The sequence below is a fragment of the Achroia grisella genome, unplaced genomic scaffold (genome assembly GCF_030625045.1).
Source record: "Achroia grisella isolate CSIRO2021 unplaced genomic scaffold, CSIRO_AGI_Agris_v1 utg511, whole genome shotgun sequence".
Taxonomy (NCBI): domain Eukaryota; kingdom Metazoa; phylum Arthropoda; class Insecta; order Lepidoptera; family Pyralidae; genus Achroia; species Achroia grisella.
Genome location: NW_026712905.1, coordinates 1602074 through 1622151, shown reverse-complemented (window position 1 = coordinate 1622151; position 20078 = coordinate 1602074). Strand labels below are relative to the sequence as shown.

At 32.8% G+C, this 20078-nt stretch overlaps 1 protein-coding gene across 1 annotated transcript; it reads right to left on the bottom strand.

Moving 5' to 3' along the window:
- Positions 1 to 6313: 6313 nt before the first annotated feature.
- Positions 6314 to 18104, bottom strand: LOC131846576 (apyrase-like). The gene is made up of 11 exons (XM_059195912.1): positions 18004 to 18104; positions 16912 to 17134; positions 15075 to 15272; positions 14502 to 14632; positions 13487 to 13634; positions 12639 to 12765; positions 11963 to 12117; positions 10768 to 10858; positions 10009 to 10155; positions 8749 to 8915; positions 6314 to 6451 (listed from the first exon to the last, which is right to left on the bottom strand). Exons 1-11 carry the CDS (start codon positions 18102 to 18104, stop codon positions 6314 to 6316), a joined length of 1626 nt encoding a protein of 541 aa, XP_059051895.1.
- Positions 18105 to 20078: the final 1974 nt, after the last annotated feature.

Sequence of the window (20078 nt, the reverse complement as noted above, 5' to 3'; positions counted from 1 at the left end):
TTTTTGTATTATGTATGTATTTACAAAAAAATGCAATTATATTGGTCTATTACTGCCTAATTTTATAGTGAATATTGGATGTGAATTATCGTGGGTTGTTTTTTGTTATAATGCCAAAGCATTTTGATAGTTGCAATATATTTTAAGACTGATTGTGATGATTCTTTTTTTCAAACATTTCTATATAGAAAACATACTACATATTGTATAGGTATACAAGAAGGTATTCAAATTTTTGGTGACATAAGATTTCTGTTTATTTGCTAGTAATAAAAAAAATTATTATTTCCTGGATAGTTCAAGTTAAATGTTGAATTAAACTATATATTATAAAGCGTAAAAAGTTTATATCTACTAACTTGGGGATTTGCGGTGGTCATACACTTATATTAAGAAGGCAGGCTACATTAATATGGAATATAACAATGATAATTGAAGATTTTCACCTGAAACGAAGTTTATGTCGTGTAAGTATATTTCATACATAAAGATTATGAAAATCAACGGATTTAGATTTATATTACGCAATTATTAAACGTAAAATTTGAATAACTTAAATATATTAAAATAAATATTCGATTTTCGATTCGAAATTGCTCTGTGAAAAAAAAAAATGCTCACTTTTTACTGATATAATAACTGTGATATCTTCTTTTTAGCACAGATTTAAGATTTTTTAACATATTTTGGATTGCAGAGTTCATTACTAAAAGCCAACATCGATTGAGTTAGTCGAATTCAAATAAAGTTAGTCTGTATTTTTTTTATATTTGTTTTAATAATTATAAAATAAACACCAAAGGAGAAGAATGGAAGACTGCATTCTTCTCTTCTGCTTGCTGTGCCCAGCAGGATCCATAATTGATCTGATTAATGTAAATCTAAACTACATATGCAAGTAAATAAATATATTTATATGTACCATAATATATTTTCATTTAAATAAAAAAAAATCAACGCTACCGTAAACTGCAAACTCGAACTCAAACACAAAAAATAAACGCAATACCTGAAGAACATTTCCGAATAAAGTTGAAACAATTATTGCGAATTCAGTATGTTTCTCTATGTACGAAATGTTAATAATCTATGTTTTTATCTAAAACATACTTAATTATATTTTAATTACAACATGGTGCCACCTCCATGTTAACTGCACAAGAAACGGTAAAAATACGGGACAGCAGTTAAATGAAAAATTATGCCCGTCGACCACGGTCTGGTGACCCCGGGGAAAATTAACCCTTGCGCCGTGAAAAATGCAATCGTTTTGTCAGCATTTAATGTTTCATAAAAACCGGTGTTTATTATGAAGAAAAGGACCTTTAGGTGCCATTTTTTAATAATAACACATAATAAACCGGTTGAAATTTCAATTAGTCAAATATTCTCTCATTACTCTTATGTCTATGTGAAATTATTGGGAACTTATGGAATATATGAAAGAGCTAGAAGTAACATAGTTTTTACGGATGTTGACTTTGTACAAAGTGCAAAAGGTAAGTACTTTGTCTTTTTTTTATATAACACAGGGGACAAATGAGCATGCGGCTCACCTGATGGTAAGTAATTACCGCCGCCCATGAGTACCAGAGGAATTGCAAGTACATTGTCGGCCTTTTAAAAAGGAATAAGCTCTTTTCTTGATGGTTCCAATATCGTATCGGTTCGGAAATACCATTGCTGGAAGGTGATTCCACAATGTGGTTTTGCGTGGCAAAAAGTTATAAAACTACATTGTGGAGGACTGCCATTGATCCAGATGATTAAGATGGTATTTTAGTTTGCCTGGCTTATTACAGGCATAGCAGTTTGTTCTGTAAACTGAGTTCTAGTATGAAGTTACATATTGGTACCTATGTTTTTATTTCAGCCTACTCTGATGCCGTTGGCCGCAGCTGGCCTTTACAGCTTCAGCGGACGACAGAGGGGTGAGTGCAGATGACACACTAAATCCACAGGAGGGTTTAAGCAGCGGCTCGACTTCCACTTGATGGATACGACTTCAGTCCACAGGCAGAACCTTAGGTCAGTCTGTCGAAATTTGGCGACCGTAACACACTTCATGTGCTGCCATTGCAGTAGACTAAGCTGTCATTTCTCTGTACACTATAATTTCACTGTTATATTTAACCGTTCAACTGAGAGGGAAGGGAATTATTAGTAATGGGAGCTAGGACGCCATTGCTAGCAATATACCAGTCAGGTCGATCTCCACGCGGTTCGCCCTGGTAACCATCGTACTTAATTCCAAATGATTTCATAACGATGGGCTAACTGACCTGGACCTCATTCTCATCCTATCATCCTCCACTGATGTCCCGTCAGCGTATACAGTTAATGCACACCGTTCCATTATCATCAATTAAAATAAAAACATCCAAATAAAACAGGATACAAAGCCAGTTGTTTGGCGGTAAAAATAGGAGAGACTATATATTGACAATACTCCAATAGAGTATTGTTATTGAGCAAGTTGAATAAATAGCAAACCTTGGCCTGTACACAACAAAAATCTGCAAATTTTGCCAAACTGAAGAGGAAACGCCACTACATGTTCTATGTGGTTGTAGCACATGCATGCATAAACGAAATATCTCCTTTGGAAAGTTTACACTCTATCCTGAGGTGATAAAAACCGCTCCAAAGAATATCCTTCAATTCTTGTCCCTGACGGGTCTAGATACCGAACTCTGAAGAAGGGCGAGCACATTTAGGTCGCAGTGCTACAGACCTGACAATAGGCCAAACTCCCAATAAAAAAATATCATATTGTATATCTATAAACGACTTCATACAAAGTCTATCTCAATAAAGTGGTAACCTAATTGTCTCTATGGTCAATTAAAACACTAGTACTACTGGCAATAGTTTAAATTAAGCTATATCACTCCAAGTAGATCCTCAGCAATGAATCCGTGAAAACTCTGCATAATTCCGTGGTATTAAATCCGAGTAATCCCCGGTCCAGTTACGGAATGACTCTCCACTGTTGTTAACGCCATTACCGTTGTGTCAACTGAAATGGCCGCTTTGAATTTTTAGAGGACTGTTGAAAAAATAAAGGAAATGGTTTTTGGGATTTATCTTCTTATATATAAAATTCTCGTGTCGCAGTTTTCGTTCCCATACTCCTCCGAAACGGCTTGACCGATTCTCATGAATTTTTGTGTGCGTATTGAGCAGGTCTGAGAATCGGCCAACATCTATATTTCATCCTCCTAAATGTTAGGGGTAGACCACCATTAATTTTTTTTTTTATTTTAAGGCAAAACGTTTGCGGGACAGCTAGTCTTATATATAAAATTCTCGTGTCATAATGTTAGTTACCATACTCCTCCGAAAAGCCTGGACCGATTTTTGAGTAATTTTACATGTTTATTTATAGATCTAAGAATCAACTACCATCTATTTTTCCGTACCCCTAAGTGATAAGGGCTGTCCACCCCTAACATTTTTTTGGGCAAATTATTTTTAATTTTGATTATTATGTGGCATTAAAATAGATAAAACCCAAAATTTTCGCTGTTCTATCATCAACCTCTATTTATAATAGCGTTTTTAATTTATATTGCAAAACAACGTTTGCTGGGTTAGCCAGTGTATATATAATCTCTGAAACTCCACCACCATTTTGTAAACTATATATCCATCTATTATATATCTATACGTGTAATTGGGAAAAATAACGATATCGTATTATGTTTTATTTATTTTTATTAAGTTCTCAATAGGAAGTAGTAAGATCCCGTAATTACGTATAAATACGTAAAAATAATGACCGCGACAAATTTAAAACAGTGTAACTGTTATGTGGATGATCTGCTTTGAATTCTATGACTGATTTATCATAAAAGAGCAACACACAAGTTACTCGCTTATTTTTGTTGAGATGAGTCAGCATTCTGAATGAGCGGTAAAATCAGAATAGAATAGAATAGAAAATCATTTATTCAAATAAACTTACATTGAAGCACTTTTGAACAGTCATCACATTTTTTTAATCTACCGCTCATTCGGAAAGCTGTCTCATCACAAGAAGAACGAGTAAGAAACTTATGTGTTGCTCTTTTAAATAATTTTATTCTTACTTACAATTTAAGTTTAAGTGTGTAAATACAAACTACCGATTAGCACTAATTCAATTAAATAATCAAATAGTAAAAATATTTAATACACAACAACTGGTTAAACAATTAATAAGAGGAAATCAGTCATAGTGATTAGAGCAGTCCCTACATGCAGCACCCGTTCACGAGTATGACGGATGAGCCAGCCATCACTGCGCTCGACCATATTTTAGGGAGCCCAATGACCCGGCCCACCACACCGCCATAAGTCTGGACATTTTAATGAGCATGACTACTCAAAACATCAAAATATAACTATCCAAAATAGCTAATATTTAGTTTATTTGATTAAAGATTATCTATTTATTGATGTCTTGTGGTATATAATATATACCTCTAAAAGTTCAAGTCGATTCCTTTGTGAAATTAAATATACTAGTACTTTCACAAATATATACTGTTTCACAAAAGAACCAACTTACGAATCGTGGTAAAATAAATATAGAAGCAACATGGGCGTAGTGCCTATCGATTACAGAAAACTTACCGAAATAGGTTTAGTTTTAACGAAGATATCGTATTACATACACACCAGTTTTATAGAAAACTAGCTTTTGCCCGCGGCTTCGTTCGCGTTAATTTATTCCCTTAGGGGTGAAATTTATCAAAATCCTTTCTTAGGGGATGCCTACCTCATAGTAGCTTTATACATGCAAAGTCTCAGCTCGATCGGTTTAATATTAACAAAGTTCCATATAAACTTTCATCCCGTATTTTATCCCCTTGGGGGTAGAATTAATCAAAATCCTAATGCCAAATTTCAGCCCGATCCGTCCAGTGATTTGGGCTGTGCGTTGATAGATCACTATGTCAGTCACCTTTGAGTTATATATATTTAGACTAATGACCTGCCCTGGCTTCACATTGGTAGTTATTCATCATTTCATTAGAATATAAAATTCTTTATACAAATAAACTTAAATTTTAAAACTTTTGGATAGTCATTTAATCTACCGCTTATTCGGAAAGCTGTTCCATCAAAAGAAGAACGAGCAAGAAACCAACCGACCACAGTAATGTACCTATTTTGCATACAAACACACCATCAAGGAACAGAACATTGTTGAAATCCGGACTAAGGGTAACCTGACATTGAGCACGAAGCAGCTGGAGTCGAGTCACAGCGCGGGCTTCAAGGGGTCTGTGGCTCGAGTCCCATCAAGGAAGATTGGTACATGAAGGTAGATGGTGAATCGGAGTTACCGCAGCAGACTGTTAGGGATCCTATATACATCGAAGAAAACTTGATTAAATTCCATGCAGTATCGTGCTACGTGTACCAACAAACACATAGATAAAACTTTTGAAAACTGTTATTGCCTTAAAAATGAAATCCATACTATTTTTTTTTTATTTATGATGTACATACATCGGCGTATTCCTTATTTATTGCATGTACATATATATTATAATGGATAGTAATAAAATTACAAATATTAATAAAAAGTATTTTATTTTCCTTTTTAACATCTTATTTATAATCGACTATTTAAAAAACTTTATTTACTGCAATAAACTAAAAAAAACAATTATTCAAATATGCTTCACTACTTAAATTTAAATAAAATTAGCTGTGTTCACTGTTGATTCATTTACTTCTCGTACCTATGGGAATATTCGGGAAAACTTCTCTAAGTATTTAATTAGACTAAACAATTGACAAATGTGTAAAATTTAATATGTATGTTATATTTGTCATTTAGTTTTCCATCTAATAAAGACCTCTACTATCTAATTACTCCATAGTGGAAGTGTGTAGAGGTGTCTAACTGCCAGTCAAAATTAAATTGTGTGCAGAGACGAATTGAGGTAGATCTGAAAAGTCTTCTGCATGGATATCTTGGTCCCATACATTTCAGCTGCTATAAAGCTTACTTTGTAACTTATGTTTCGACTTAAGGTCATAAAGCATTGAAGTTATAGGAAAACAAACATGATATCTTAATTCTTCAGAATAGCAACGTATATCATGGGCGTCACGTGATAACGCAAGATTCATAGTACTATTCATATACATAGGAGAATATTCCCATTTAGTATCAGATATATCTTTAGCTTGTTTCCCAAAATAAGTTAAAGATTACATAAAAAATAGTAAATAATAGAATAATTGTGTCTATAAAATTATAGTAATAAATAATAAATTACGTTAACTTTACACTACATTTTTTTTATTAATACAATTACTCGATACAAGGATTATCAATTTGTATTCTCCCATCGACCTCGCTGAAGAGTGGCGAGGTTCTGGATATATAATTCGCCAGGATATCGTAGTCCAAACCCACAACTTCTACGTTAATACGGTTGTCTGATACCATCTGTAAATAAAGAAAACCATATAATATCTATCTATCTTCAAACCAGAGTACTCATGGAGTAGACACATTACACACAATTCTTGCTTGGTCCTGGCTCCAGCAAGACCAATACATGGGATAAGATATTCGCCTCATATGAAAGAATCGAATATACAATCTCTACACTGTTATTTAAAAAATATGTGTATAAATAATATACAATTTTAGTAGAGTTTTATTTATTACAAACTTGCTAGTTTGTAATAAATATAATTGGGTTAAAACTCAGAGAGGAAATTTGATTACCATAAAAAAGGTTATAGTGACTTAACCATTAAGGAAAGACTAGAAAAAGGTTAGAGACTTTTTTTGAGAACTTTTAAAAGAGAACAATTCCGTCATACATATTCTTTACGTAACTTTAACCATTTACGCAGCGCACGCACCGGAAGCACTCAAAATGAATATTCCTATCCTATAATACCCTATAAGGTCTTAGCATAATGTTATATGCCTATAGTACTCGGGGATAGTAAACCTCTCTGACAGTGAAAGAATTTTTAAAATCGGATTAGCAAAACTGGAGATTACACACCTCCGATCAAACCCTATCCCATTCAATTGGGGATCGAAATTACGACGGCCTGAGCCGAGGTTATAGTCCCTACTGGTGCCCTCATACTAAAATCATATCCGTCAGGCGGTAGTTAGCCTTCAACCGCTCCTTAAGTCCTTCCGCAGATTTGGACTGCCATCTGCACTCGCCCCCTATTATAGGGTGAAGCTGTAAAGATAAGCTGCGACCAACAACATTAGAGTAATCCGAAAAAAATCTGGAGATTACCCCAAACGAATAAACATATAAACTTTATATAAAGTAACCTATAATATTTGCGCATTGTGCCCTAATATTTGAATTCGCAGATCAATATTATAACATCGCAAAATAATTTCAATCTTGTCGATATTGTCTATCGCATTATGGATACAATATCATGCAAATTCTAATTGAACCAAGAAAATACGAGAATACTGTTATGTAAAAAATGAATGGTATCCACGAACATATCGTATGATTAAGCAATTATTGTATAGACATCTCAAATCTAAATATCGTTATTCATATAACGATAACGATTTTTAGATTAGATTAGATAATTACGGTAGCTCATTATATCAGTTATGATATAATTCTCCTACTGTAGCTTCATTCGTGACGTACTGATAAGAATTTTTTTTTTATATTACGTAGGTGTTAATTAAACCTACGGCCCATCTGATGATGAACGGTTAGCCTATAGACGCCTGAAAAACCAAAGGTATCACGTCGCGGTACCAACTACCGACACTAAAAACTAAATTCGTTTATTATTGTTTCAAATATCATAAAATATGTTATAGTAAATTTCATTTATTATTATTCTTATAGGCTGTTCTTGTATTCATCCTGAAATGATTCAGGATGAATACATGAACAACCTCTTATAAGATTTTTTTTTCTGTTAACTATAAGTAACATATAACATTAAGAGAATGATGAGATCTTATCATGTTTTATTTGTCATTACCAAAACTATAAAAAAGAGCATTAACAATGGCGAATGCCAGTCCGGTACATGGATACATGGTACATAGATAGTATTTAATAATTAATAGATATTTTTATAATATAAATCGAAGTAGGCTTAAAAGGATTTATTTTATTCTTTCTACACAGAGAGATAATGATAATAATAATATTTATTCATTGAATACTTCATCATTTTTCTCATTCTAAAACCTTCATCAGTATAGTGTGATGCAGTCCTGACTCCCAAACAGTTTCTTCCCAAAATCATAAGGATTACAGTTTTAATTTACATGTAAACTTATTAGTATACTTAATGTATCTTTTATTTGTTTGTACGTTTATGTGTATGTGTATGTGTGTATTAATATTATACTTTCGTAATGAAAATTAATCTCTAATTCTATTATAATACATACCATATTTGTAAGATGACTTTTTTGTCCACAGGAATGGCAATACATGAAGCATGGAATGGCAAGAATGTATGTATGTGTATATATATATGTGTATGTGTGAGTGTGCATATATATATATATATATATATAAATGTGAAAATGTGTATTTATATGAATAATGGTTGTCAATAAATGTTTTTCTTCTTCTTCTTAAGTCCATAGTGCTCTTCGTATATATAGATAATGGTACTTACCATCAAGTGTGGTATGACTATTCACCAACGCAAATAAATCGTAAGTGTGCAGTTTCGAGTGACTTGTAATGTAAATTAGGGTTAAGGGTTGTCACTTACAGTGAATCCGTCGCCTCCGTTGCCGATAAAACTCTGCGATACGACTTTGTAATATTTATCGGGTTGCAAACTCTCGTATTTAGGGATGTCACAATCGATGCATCTGACACCAACGCTGACAACCCTACTGTTAACTGGTTGAGAGCCGTCGAACTGCGGTTGAAGACCTGCATAAAAATTAAAAAATCTATTATACATATTATATGAACGAAATATAGACCTTATGTATAGATAATATTATTTATAGGCTCCTAACTCGTAATCAAGCCGTCAATAATAGCGTCGAAATATCGATTAAATATTATGTTTCAAACATGTGTACAATTCTAAATAAAAATTAAATAAGTTGAAAACCCGCTACTCCAGGATTGAGAGGTCATTTCTTGGTACCACTATAGTTATTTTTTATGTAAATGGAATGTCAAATAAGCTGATGCTCTGACGGTAAGTGGTAATAAAAATGTAGAAAATGCTAGTATAAAAATTATTTATTTTTCCACTGGAAAGATCAAGAGAACTCGGGACGCGACTCGGGGCATCTCCGATCCAGATCGCTCGTCGTACACGGAGGCCGCTCAGTTTTAAGTGATGATAACTTAGTTTAAAAACAAACAATTTTAATTTATTTTCAATTTGACCATAGACTTTAAAAATAATCAGAAAAGGAAATTCGTGTATGTGGCAAATACATGGTGTAGTGTGCGTAATAGTTTTTTTATAAAAAATGCATCCATGTAAGTTTATTTGAATAAATTATTTTTTATAGATTTAATGTATTTATATGAATGATTTAAAAAATATATTAGCATTCTGCACTTTTTCTCTATATAAACTACTAGCTTTTACCCGCGGCTTGGCTCGCGTTAATTTTTCCCCTTGTGGGTGGAATTTATCAAAATCATTTTTTAGGGGATGCCTACGTCATAGTAGATTTATGCATGCAAAGTCTTAGCCTGATCGGATTAAAATTGACAAAGTTTCATACACACTTTCATCCCCTATTTTATCCCCTTGTGGGTAGAATTAATCAAAATCCTTTCTACGTCTGGATGCCTACGTCATAACATCTACCTGCATGCCAAATTTTAGCCCGATCCATTCAGTGGTTTGGGCTGTGCGTTGATAGATCACTATATCAGTCCCCTTTGAGTTATATATATTTAGATGAATATGCTAAATTTCATACTCCTTCGTCCGCGCAATTATCGTAAAAAGGGGTATAAAGTTTTTCCTTCACATATTAATATCTAAATACTGTACCTGATACTTGCAGCATCCTAGCGCCGAGAAACGGTGTATTTGCAACGGAATATTCCAACAATTCAAGTATATGATCACCTCTCATATCAAAAACTTCCACGTTATTGTCAAAAGGTGTTGACATAATTACAGATTCGAAGGTAACGTCTGAAAAAAAAACACATAAAAATACAAATTATATTTTTATACACATTATGAAAATGTATATAATTTATGTCTGTACATGGAAGACATATGAGGAAAATCATTATCCAAACACAAAATTATTTATTAACACAGAACTATTAGGCTTATTTGTCACCATTTATATTATGACCGCATACCATCAGATGAGAAGTATGCTTGTTTTACTACGAAAAACAGCCTCTTGGCGGATAAAATAGTTAAAACTGAGGTATCCATGAAGAGGACTTTTTACAAAGTCTACTTTGGTAGAGTAATTAGAGAGTTATGTCAGAGCGACATAGCCAAGCAATTTCCTATCACAAAAAGCTATGAATTCAGATGTCTCGATTCATATTTAACTCTCCGGAGAAGCAAATATTTGTAACAAACCAAAAATTGATCCGAGGGACGATGGTAGGTCCGCTGCCTTCCATGTTGGATTCAAATTCAGGGGCAGAAACGTTTACATGTCTAAAGAAAAACCACCAATTTCTCCTCACTAACTCATAAAATAAGTACATTCAAATTAACACACTTGCAAGTGCACCATTCCATAATACATTAAGAAATTACGCTTCAAGAAAATATACGTACTTCCAGCTTCTATATCTACCCTGATGCCTCCTTGGTTGATGATGCAAAAGTGTGCATAATGCCAGTTGTCGCCCTTGGCTTTCTCTAATACCTGTACAATGGATTTACAAATCACAAAAGTACGTATAAAGATGAAATTGAAATAGAAATTGCTATAGATATTCGAAAAGACTAAGATGCATGTAGATGTAAGATGTCTTTTATCAATTTCACTGCCTTATTGTATTTCACTTGTCTTGCCATATTTTACCCTTTAGTCTAAAGGCTAAAACAGCTCACAAAGCAAGCTCGCTAGCCGTCGACAGGGAATTCATCCCCACACGCTGGAACCTAAGTGGTCTCAGACAGTGCAGTTTTATATAAGCTTCCTCCACCGTACACTTAGATTGTGAAATGAATCTGCCAAGGTTTTCCCTAAAGACTACAGCATTCAGTTTTTCTATAAGGATGTATTAAGGTTTATTAAGAGAGGGCAAGTGGCACGTGACTCTCTGGAATTTCAGGCTTCCATGTATAGATTACGGTAATCGTTTACCATAAGATGGGCCGTAGGTAAAATAAGCAGTAACCTATAACCTATTTTAGGTGAAACTGAGGTATCCAAGCAGATAACATTTTACATAATCTACTTTGGTAGAGTAATTAGAAAGTTAAACAATAGTTAAATATTTTATTAAATAAGATATTGGCCAGTGACTATATCTGGTTTTTATTTCACAATATTGTCATTTCTGCAAACTACAGCAGGTAATAGATAGCATCGATCTTTACTAGTAATTTAAAGTTAATCGATATGATAAAACTTTGTGTACCAATTTATCCATTTTTTTTTATAATAAATGAGCACTTTTCGTTATAGAAACACCAACTACTAAACAACTAAATTAAAATAATAATAGAAATCATTTTAATTAAGTCATTTTTATTCAAAATTTGTCTTTATATTGCACTATTATTTAAAATGTTACACAGTGGAAGGTTTGAGCTCAACCATGTTGGATATCGGATATTCTCAACGAGATAGACATCTGAATTGTTGCGTTCATGACGTTTACAGTGAAATAATTTTTTATACAGAAAAAAGAGAATTATATTTTATAAAATTGCTCTTACATTTAAACGAACAATTTTCTCGAAATTATTTTCCTCCACTTACTGCTGATACATGTACATTATACGGCTATATTGTACTTACAGAGTTCAAAAATGCGTCACAAATTACGTTTCCAAGATTGCACTCGTTGCATGCACAATCAGAAGACAGGTGTACCAGACTGGACCCAACTTTTTCATTAGCCTTCTCCTCAATTAAAGGAAGATAATAGTTAATCTTTGCAAGAACATCTTCAGCTGTAAAAACAAAAATTATGAAACAAGGTTCGCCGTGACATGGACAATTGAAAATGTGTCTGCCAACCCTATCTCGTATGACACTCGAAATGATGTGGGCATATTAAAGGGAGGAGCGAGAACGATGTCTTAAAGAATTCATCGGTCGTTGTGCCAGATCCGGCTCGAAGGACCAATGTTGATAACGTAGTTATTATTATTATTATTACAAACAACCTTTCTGGACCAAACTTATTATATTTAAAGAACTTACATATAATGAATTACATTGAGCAACGTATGTTATGCAAATCGTGGACAAAACCAAAGACCTAGACAATCAATGGTTCCACCCTATGCCACTTGTGTGTTTATGTGCCTTAGTGCCATAAACTAAAATAAATAAAAATATTTGTTGCTAGCAATAAAGAAAGTGTTTTATATGAACGTGGATGGATGAAAAGATATAGCTGATTTAACTTCACGTTTCCACGTTTATGTTAGGGAACCTAACATAATTGAATTAATAAAAGTATATCTACCTTGTACAATTTCGTTGCCGATGTAATGTGGTTTACCATTCCACTCTACAAGATTTCCAGCATTATCAAAGTACAATTTAATTTCACCCAAATATAGAAGATGTGCCGCTGCTTGCACTATCGGGACCTGAAATTTCATGTATTGTTAATGTAAATTTTATTGATAATTATAAAAAAAATATTAGCATCCTGGACTCCACCTCTATATAGACTATAAGTGTGCTAAATTTCATATGCCTCTGTTCACGCAATATTCGTAAAAGGGGGTACAATATTTGCTTAATCTATTAATATATTTTACTAATATTATAAACGCGAATGTGTGTGAGTACGGATGAATGTTTGTTACTGTTTCACGCAAAAACTTCTGAACAAATTTTGATGAAACTTCACAGTAATATAGCTTATATATCATAATGACATACATATAGGATGTAATTTAAAAAGATGTTATGTAAATTGGGCGAAATATAACGTCAAGTAAGTGTGATGCAGACGAAGTTTCACGGGTTAGCTAGTTGATAATAAATAATAACCTTGTATAATTTGAAGTATAATTATTAAGAATAATTAATAATAATTAAATAAATACGCAGAGCGCTTAATACCATAATAAGGAGTGGTTCCTACTATACAACTCTATTTACTTTAATAAAAGTCTGTAGCTAGTAGTAGTTTTTTATTACAAGAAGACTAGCACAATTCAGGATTATTTTTTACATTCCTTGAAGGTTAGAGATAAAAGAGTTAGAGAAAATTCCAATAATGAAATTATTTATTGAGTTTACAGACAGACACACAAAAATTAATTGCTTCTACTTTACATTACTATTATATAATATGATTACCTTTTTCCCGTTGTTATCTACAACTACAGGATATGGTCCTTGTGGGGTCAAGACAGTTGAATCCGGAGGTTCGCCATCATAAAGGAACGTATGACTGTGACCTCCAACTATAATGTCTATATGTGGTCCACCATTTGCAGCTATCTCTCTAAACATTTTAGTTACATAATCTTTATTGTCATTAATCATTACATAGTATAAAACAAAGTCGCTCTCGCTATCTGTCCGTCCCTATGTATGTATGCTTAAATCTTTATAACAACGCAACAGATTTTGAAGCGGTTTTTTTAATAGATAGAGTGATTCAGGAGGAAGGTTTATATGTATAATACCCGGGCGAAGCCGAGGCGAGTAGCTAGTAATACAATAATATCGTAGGGCAATTTTATAAAGCGCAATCTAGTCCCAACATTGACAGATGTTGTGGTATAAGTACTAGACAACTGATACTAATACATAGATTTTTTTTTTTGTAAAAACACACATATAAAACACTCGACTATACTTATGAATACAAATGTTTGTGCCGTACAAGGAATTGAACCCACGAAGTGCTTATACTAAACCGCTAGACAACCAAGGCCGTCAATAACTTTTCTTTATTTCTTTATCCCATATGATAGTGAAATTACAGAGCATAATCCTTTAGTACTCTAGAATGGTAATACATGAGTATCATTACATTACACACACATTTACAAGAACATAAACATAAAAGAACTGTTCTAAAAATATATAAATTTAAAAATAATAATAATATCAAAGGAGTTTGGCGGTCGGTCGCCAACATACCGGGCCCCCAGTGGAACACTAAGTACCGGTGGTGTCCGGCCGCGGCTCTACTTTCAATAAAATTAACCTAACTATAAGCACCACATTGCCTCTACTACAATGTCCATTGTGGTCTTATACCATATATAGACGATTGTTGACATTTACTATCAGTCCATCGTCAACTTGTTTGCAATTCCAGTCACATAAAAAACGATTATCATTAAATTATTGAAACAATAACCTGTCAGTATCTATTCCACTGTGTGATAATACTATAATAATATCGACTCCTTTATCATGAAGATTCTGAGCTTCGCGTTTCACAGATTCTACTTCATCTGTGAATTTTAGTCGTCCTGTTGATGCTAATTCCTGGGAAAAGATACAGAAACATATTAATAATTTGAAGTTAGAATTATTATTTTAACATTATTAACTCTTTTTTAAATCATGTATATTAATCTTAAGAGGTAAAGATTGTGAGTTTAGATGTTTAGAGTAATCTCCAGTACTACTGAACCGATTTTGAAATTTCATTCAGTGTTAGCCTATTGAGAATAAGGTTAAAGATTATAGACTATATAACATTAACCTACTATCAATAGACAACGGTTACAGCTTACCATCGTTGCCGTCAGCTTGTTTACTATTCCAATTAAATAAAATAAACCATGATGAAGTCACGAGGCCTTTAAGATCTATAAGAACTGAATGAAGGAGCTGATGATACTTGACTCTCGTTGCCTATACGTAAGAGATTTGCAGAGAAGATAGATCAACGACGGTAATAGATATATATTAGAATTATACGTACATTAGTAATAGCAATTATGACACCAATTATACCAATTTTGCGTCCTTCTCTTTCGATAACAACACTCGGTTTGTACAATCCCTGTATCGACTCTTCTTCATCGTCAATAATATTTGCAGTAACCACAGTTGAATTTAAATTCTTTATATAAAGAACAGCTTCTTCGATACCTTTGTCAAATTCATGATTGCCTAGTACCTGTAATTAAAGAAATTGTAACAAATTAAAAATATTATTTTTCAGAGGTAAAGAAAGAAAGAAAACCAATTCATTGTCAATTAATAACATTAAATTATAAATAATAAAATAACAAAATGAAATTATAAACAATGAAATAACAACAAACTGACTTAACTAAATTAAAACTATGTATATGACTAAATTATACTATTTAACTTAATCTCGTACGAAGTACATAGTTTGCGTAGATACTTCTGTCTGATGGTTTGATGGTCTGACTGTTTTAACTAGCCTTACAACATCTTATTTGTAAACTGTTTCTTTTAGAGCAATCATAAAACAATCGCTTAATCTAGAAGATTAGGATTCTTAAAAGGGTTGGGCCATGTCCATGGTGGTTTTAACTGCTAGTAGGACAAAAACAATATATAAAATTTATATCACGACGATCATTCTATTCAAATGACGGAGTCCTGTGCTAATAAAAAGAAAAACGTGGTACAATTTTATTTTTATTTTATATTAATTTGTTAAAACAATAATAAATTGAGAATAATAATTAATTTATTGATAATTGAATTAGTTTGATGATTTATAATCATTAAATTCTGTATAAATAAGAGCGCGTCATAGATAAACGTATCAAAGTAAACAAGTTCTTATTTCCTTTTAGTATAGGGAAGTCTTGAAATAAAGAAAACCTTTGCATTGCATTCAGCAGTAACTACTAGATGGATTTATACTGTTTTGTTTAATTCCGCTACAATTAACATGTGTAGGTGAAATGGACTTCCGCAAAATAACATCTAATTTGATTAAATAAACACATTGCTCTTATGGGAAGACACTTGTGTATTGCATATTCGTTTTTTAATTATCTTTAACTAGCTACTCGCCCCGGCTTTGCACGGGTATGTTTGTATTATATATATAAACCTTCCTCTTGAATCATTCTATTTAAAAAACAGCTTCAAAATCCGTTGCATAGATAGAAAGATTTAAGCATACATAGGGACGGACAGACAGCGACAGCGACTTTGTTTTATACTAAGTAATGATGATTTGACTGAAGTTACTTTTACGATTTTTTTTTAATGTAGATTTATTTTGGACGTTTTGTTTTCAGACATGTGAACCCCTTATTGCAAACTAATCGGAACAATTCTTAAAAATAATAAACAATCAAATAATTGTCAACTGCGAGGGATCTATTTATTAAGTTGCTTTTATCAGCGCACACAAACGCAGTAGGGGCATGTAGTATGCTCTGAATATTACCCACTTCAAATTTGTTGATTTCAAAATCTTAATTAAATAATTCCCTCTCTATTCTATTCCTATCACATTCCATCAAGAGGTGCTGGACATCTTCGACTTTTTGACACACAACACAATCGAGTGAATTCTCTTTTTTCATTAAATATTCGTACTTTCTTGATGGATACTCATAGGATAAGGTTGGATAGGAGAAGGGCAGGATGCTAGGCAGCCAAGACGACCGGACGAGGAATACAAAATATTATCAGTGTGAATAATTCAGATACGCAAATAATCTGGAGTTGAAAGTGAATTAAAAAAAAAATATATATTTTCAAAGTGAATTAAAAATCAGTACACCTGCATCGACTTATCATTACTGAATTCTCCCATTACTTACATGAGCGTCATGTGGTAATAAGTTCATAAATTCTTGAGTCACATTCCATCCTAAAATGTTGAACCAGATCGTTCCTTGGAAGCTATCTCCGCCGTTTAAGAGTAATGAATTGGGTTCCTCTGCTATTCTTTCTCGTACCAGTGTTGTAAGTCTTGAAAATCCTCCAACGCATGGGTCATTTTGAGGGTTACAGACTCCTCCTGCAGGACTGGTTTCTACGAACCTTCAAATATTAAGGTACATGTTTTAATTTTAAAATATATTTAGTCTAATTCAATTTCAATCTAAACTACTTCAGCTGCAAAGCTGCCTGCTTTGTAAGCTGTGTATTGTAGTAATAATAAAAACTCTTTTCTAATAAAGAGAAGATATATAAAATTATGTTCCATATAAATGCTTTAATAATTTAAATCTAATCAAGACATCTATTTATTCTTGTAGTTATATTATAGACACTTATAAAAATTCAAATTTATAATCAGTGCGGATTTCAGGTGAGAAGAGCTGAAACGATACTCAGCTCTCGTTTCCATTGTTCCAATAAGATTGTATGTAACGTCAGTAGCACAGATTGATACTAGAATTTAGTGTAAACCAGAGATAAGATAATTTCATCAGACATTACCTAAATAAACCAGTAATACTAGGAAAATTCAAAACAGCACCATAAATTTCCCAGATTATCTTGTTCTCTATGTTCTCTTAACTGTGGCGATATGTATGGTTTGTTGAAAGTAAATAAAGTCATATTCGAAATATGACTTTATTTACTTTCAACCTATATATATTTAAACTAAAATGAAACTAAAACAACACTAGAATTGTTACCACTACATAGTATAAAACATAGTCGCTGTCGCTGTCTGTCCATCCCTATGCTTAAATCTTCAAAACTACACAACGGATTTTGAAGAAGTTTTTCTTAATAGATAGAGTGATTCAAGACGAAGGTTTATATATAAATAATACATGTACACCCGTTCGAAGCCGGGGCGAGTAGCTAGTGAAACTATATAATTAAAACAACACTAGAATTGTTATTTAATATAGATAATATATAATATAAAATATATTCACTTGCAAAACTCTTACCTGGCATGGAAATCGTTGTAGTGAAGTATATTCAAACTAAATAAACTCTCATCTGCTTTAACACACAGTAATAACGTAACACAAATAAATATTCTTAACATTTTTACATATGCTGTTATTAAAGAGACTAAATTCTATTACAATATTAATAAAATGTAGTATTAAATTGTACAAACCTTTATTATAACAATATCTAATCATTATTTTAATATCTAATAAACTGATAAAGCAAACAAAGTATTATAATATTTGAATCTACCTATTTAATATTCATGTCAGCGATAATTGATTCCAAGATTTTGATAAACAACTCGCAATAAATATAATTCTAGTTGTCGAAAGAAAGTGGGTGCACGTATCTTTCTGATAACGATTAGTATATTTTTTTAAATACATATAGAATCATTCAATACACACCAAAACGAGGGTGACGCAGCTGGAATCGAGGCACAACGCGAGTTTCAAGGCGTTTGTGGCCCGGGTCCCCACATCAACATGCTGACCACCTTTATGAAGGAGAACTGGCCAAAGGGTGTGGTGTATTGGCGCTACCGTGCCAGATTCCCGTCGTCAGTGATCACCGTGATCACACAGACAATTTCATATGTATGTTAGATGATAGCACCATATTACAAATACCTTATTTATAATATGGCGCTAGTAGTCTGAAATAAATAAAAGAAGTAAATATTATAAATAAATAACCTTTATAAATAACGCTGAACAACTAATACAGCATCCAGTCCCACCGTAAGCAGAGCTTGTATTACGGGTACTAGACAACTGTAAGATATTTTTATTTGTAAATACATACACAATATACATAGAAAACATCCAGATGAATATAAATACTTATGCTCAATAATACAAATGTTTGCACTGTGCGAGGAATCGAACCCGCCTCCATCGGAAGTAAAGCGGTGTGCTAAACCGCTAGACCACCGAGGCCGTCATACAGATGAAATGTTTTTATTCTTTAACTAGCAACATGCCTGGCTTCACTCGGTTTTAATGTAATATATTATACATATAAACCCTTTTCTTGAATTGAACCTATTGCTGAAAACGAATGAGAGACTAATAAGAACTAAGAAAGAAGAGCCAAGTGTATAGAAATTAGCGGTGACTTTGTTTTATCTATACATATAAATAAAATTGGAGTGTCTGTTTGTAATATTGAAATAACCGTTTTTTACTACATGCATATGAATATATACGGTACATATACCAAAATAATAATAATAATAATAATAATAAACTCTTTATTGTGCACATAGAAGAAATACAATAAGAAAACAAAAACAATAAATAGAAAATTATGAACAAAAGGCGGTCTTATCGCTATAAGCAATTTCTTACAGACAACCTGCAAGATAGGACTAACATACACAGAAGAGGTAGATGGCACACACAAGACACTATAATTATCAAACTAATTAATAGACATACATATACATATACATATATATATATATATATATATAAATAAACATACATACATATATTCAACATATTGGAAGATTTCAAAGTTAAATAGGAAAAAAAAAAAAAAATTGCTATAGGGACAGATAATGAGACCTTAGACGATTTTTAAATATTGTATGAGATTGAGCGGATCGAATGGAGAGTGGTAGAGAGTTCCAAAGGCGAATGGCTTGGACAGTGAAAGAGTTGGAATAATATGTAGAGGAGTGAGCAGGGATCGTCAGACAAAGGCTTCTGGTGCTACGCAAAGCAGAACCGGGGGATTTAGAGTGAAATAAAAAATTTGTTTTTAGATATTCTGGAGTAGAGGGATGGAAAAGAATGGTGTAAAGAAGGCATAGTATGTGAAAATTCCTGCGAAGACGAATGGGAAGCCACTTGAGTTGATTGCGAAAATTGGAAATGTGGTCATACTTACGGAGACCAAATATGAATCGTATGGACATATTTTGGAGTCGCTCAAGTTTATTTAATTGTTCTTCAGTGAGATTTACATAGCAGGAATCCGCATAATCTAGGATTGGAAGTAACAAGGAATTTGCGAGCGCAGTTTTGGTATCCACTGGTAGGAAGTTCCGCAACCTATTAAT

Coding starts and splice junctions, on each gene's coding strand:
- LOC131846576 (XM_059195912.1), bottom strand. CDS start 18,104: ATGTTAAGAATATTTATTTGTGTTACGTTATTACTGTGTGTTAAAGCA. Junction 10,859..11,962: donor GTGACGCATTTTTGAACTCT/GTAAGTACAATA, acceptor TCCATTGTACAG/GTATTAGAGAAAGCCAAGGG. Junction 10,156..10,767: donor GGTAGATATAGAAGCTGGAA/GTACGTATATTT, acceptor TTTTTTTTTCAG/ACGTTACCTTCGAATCTGTA.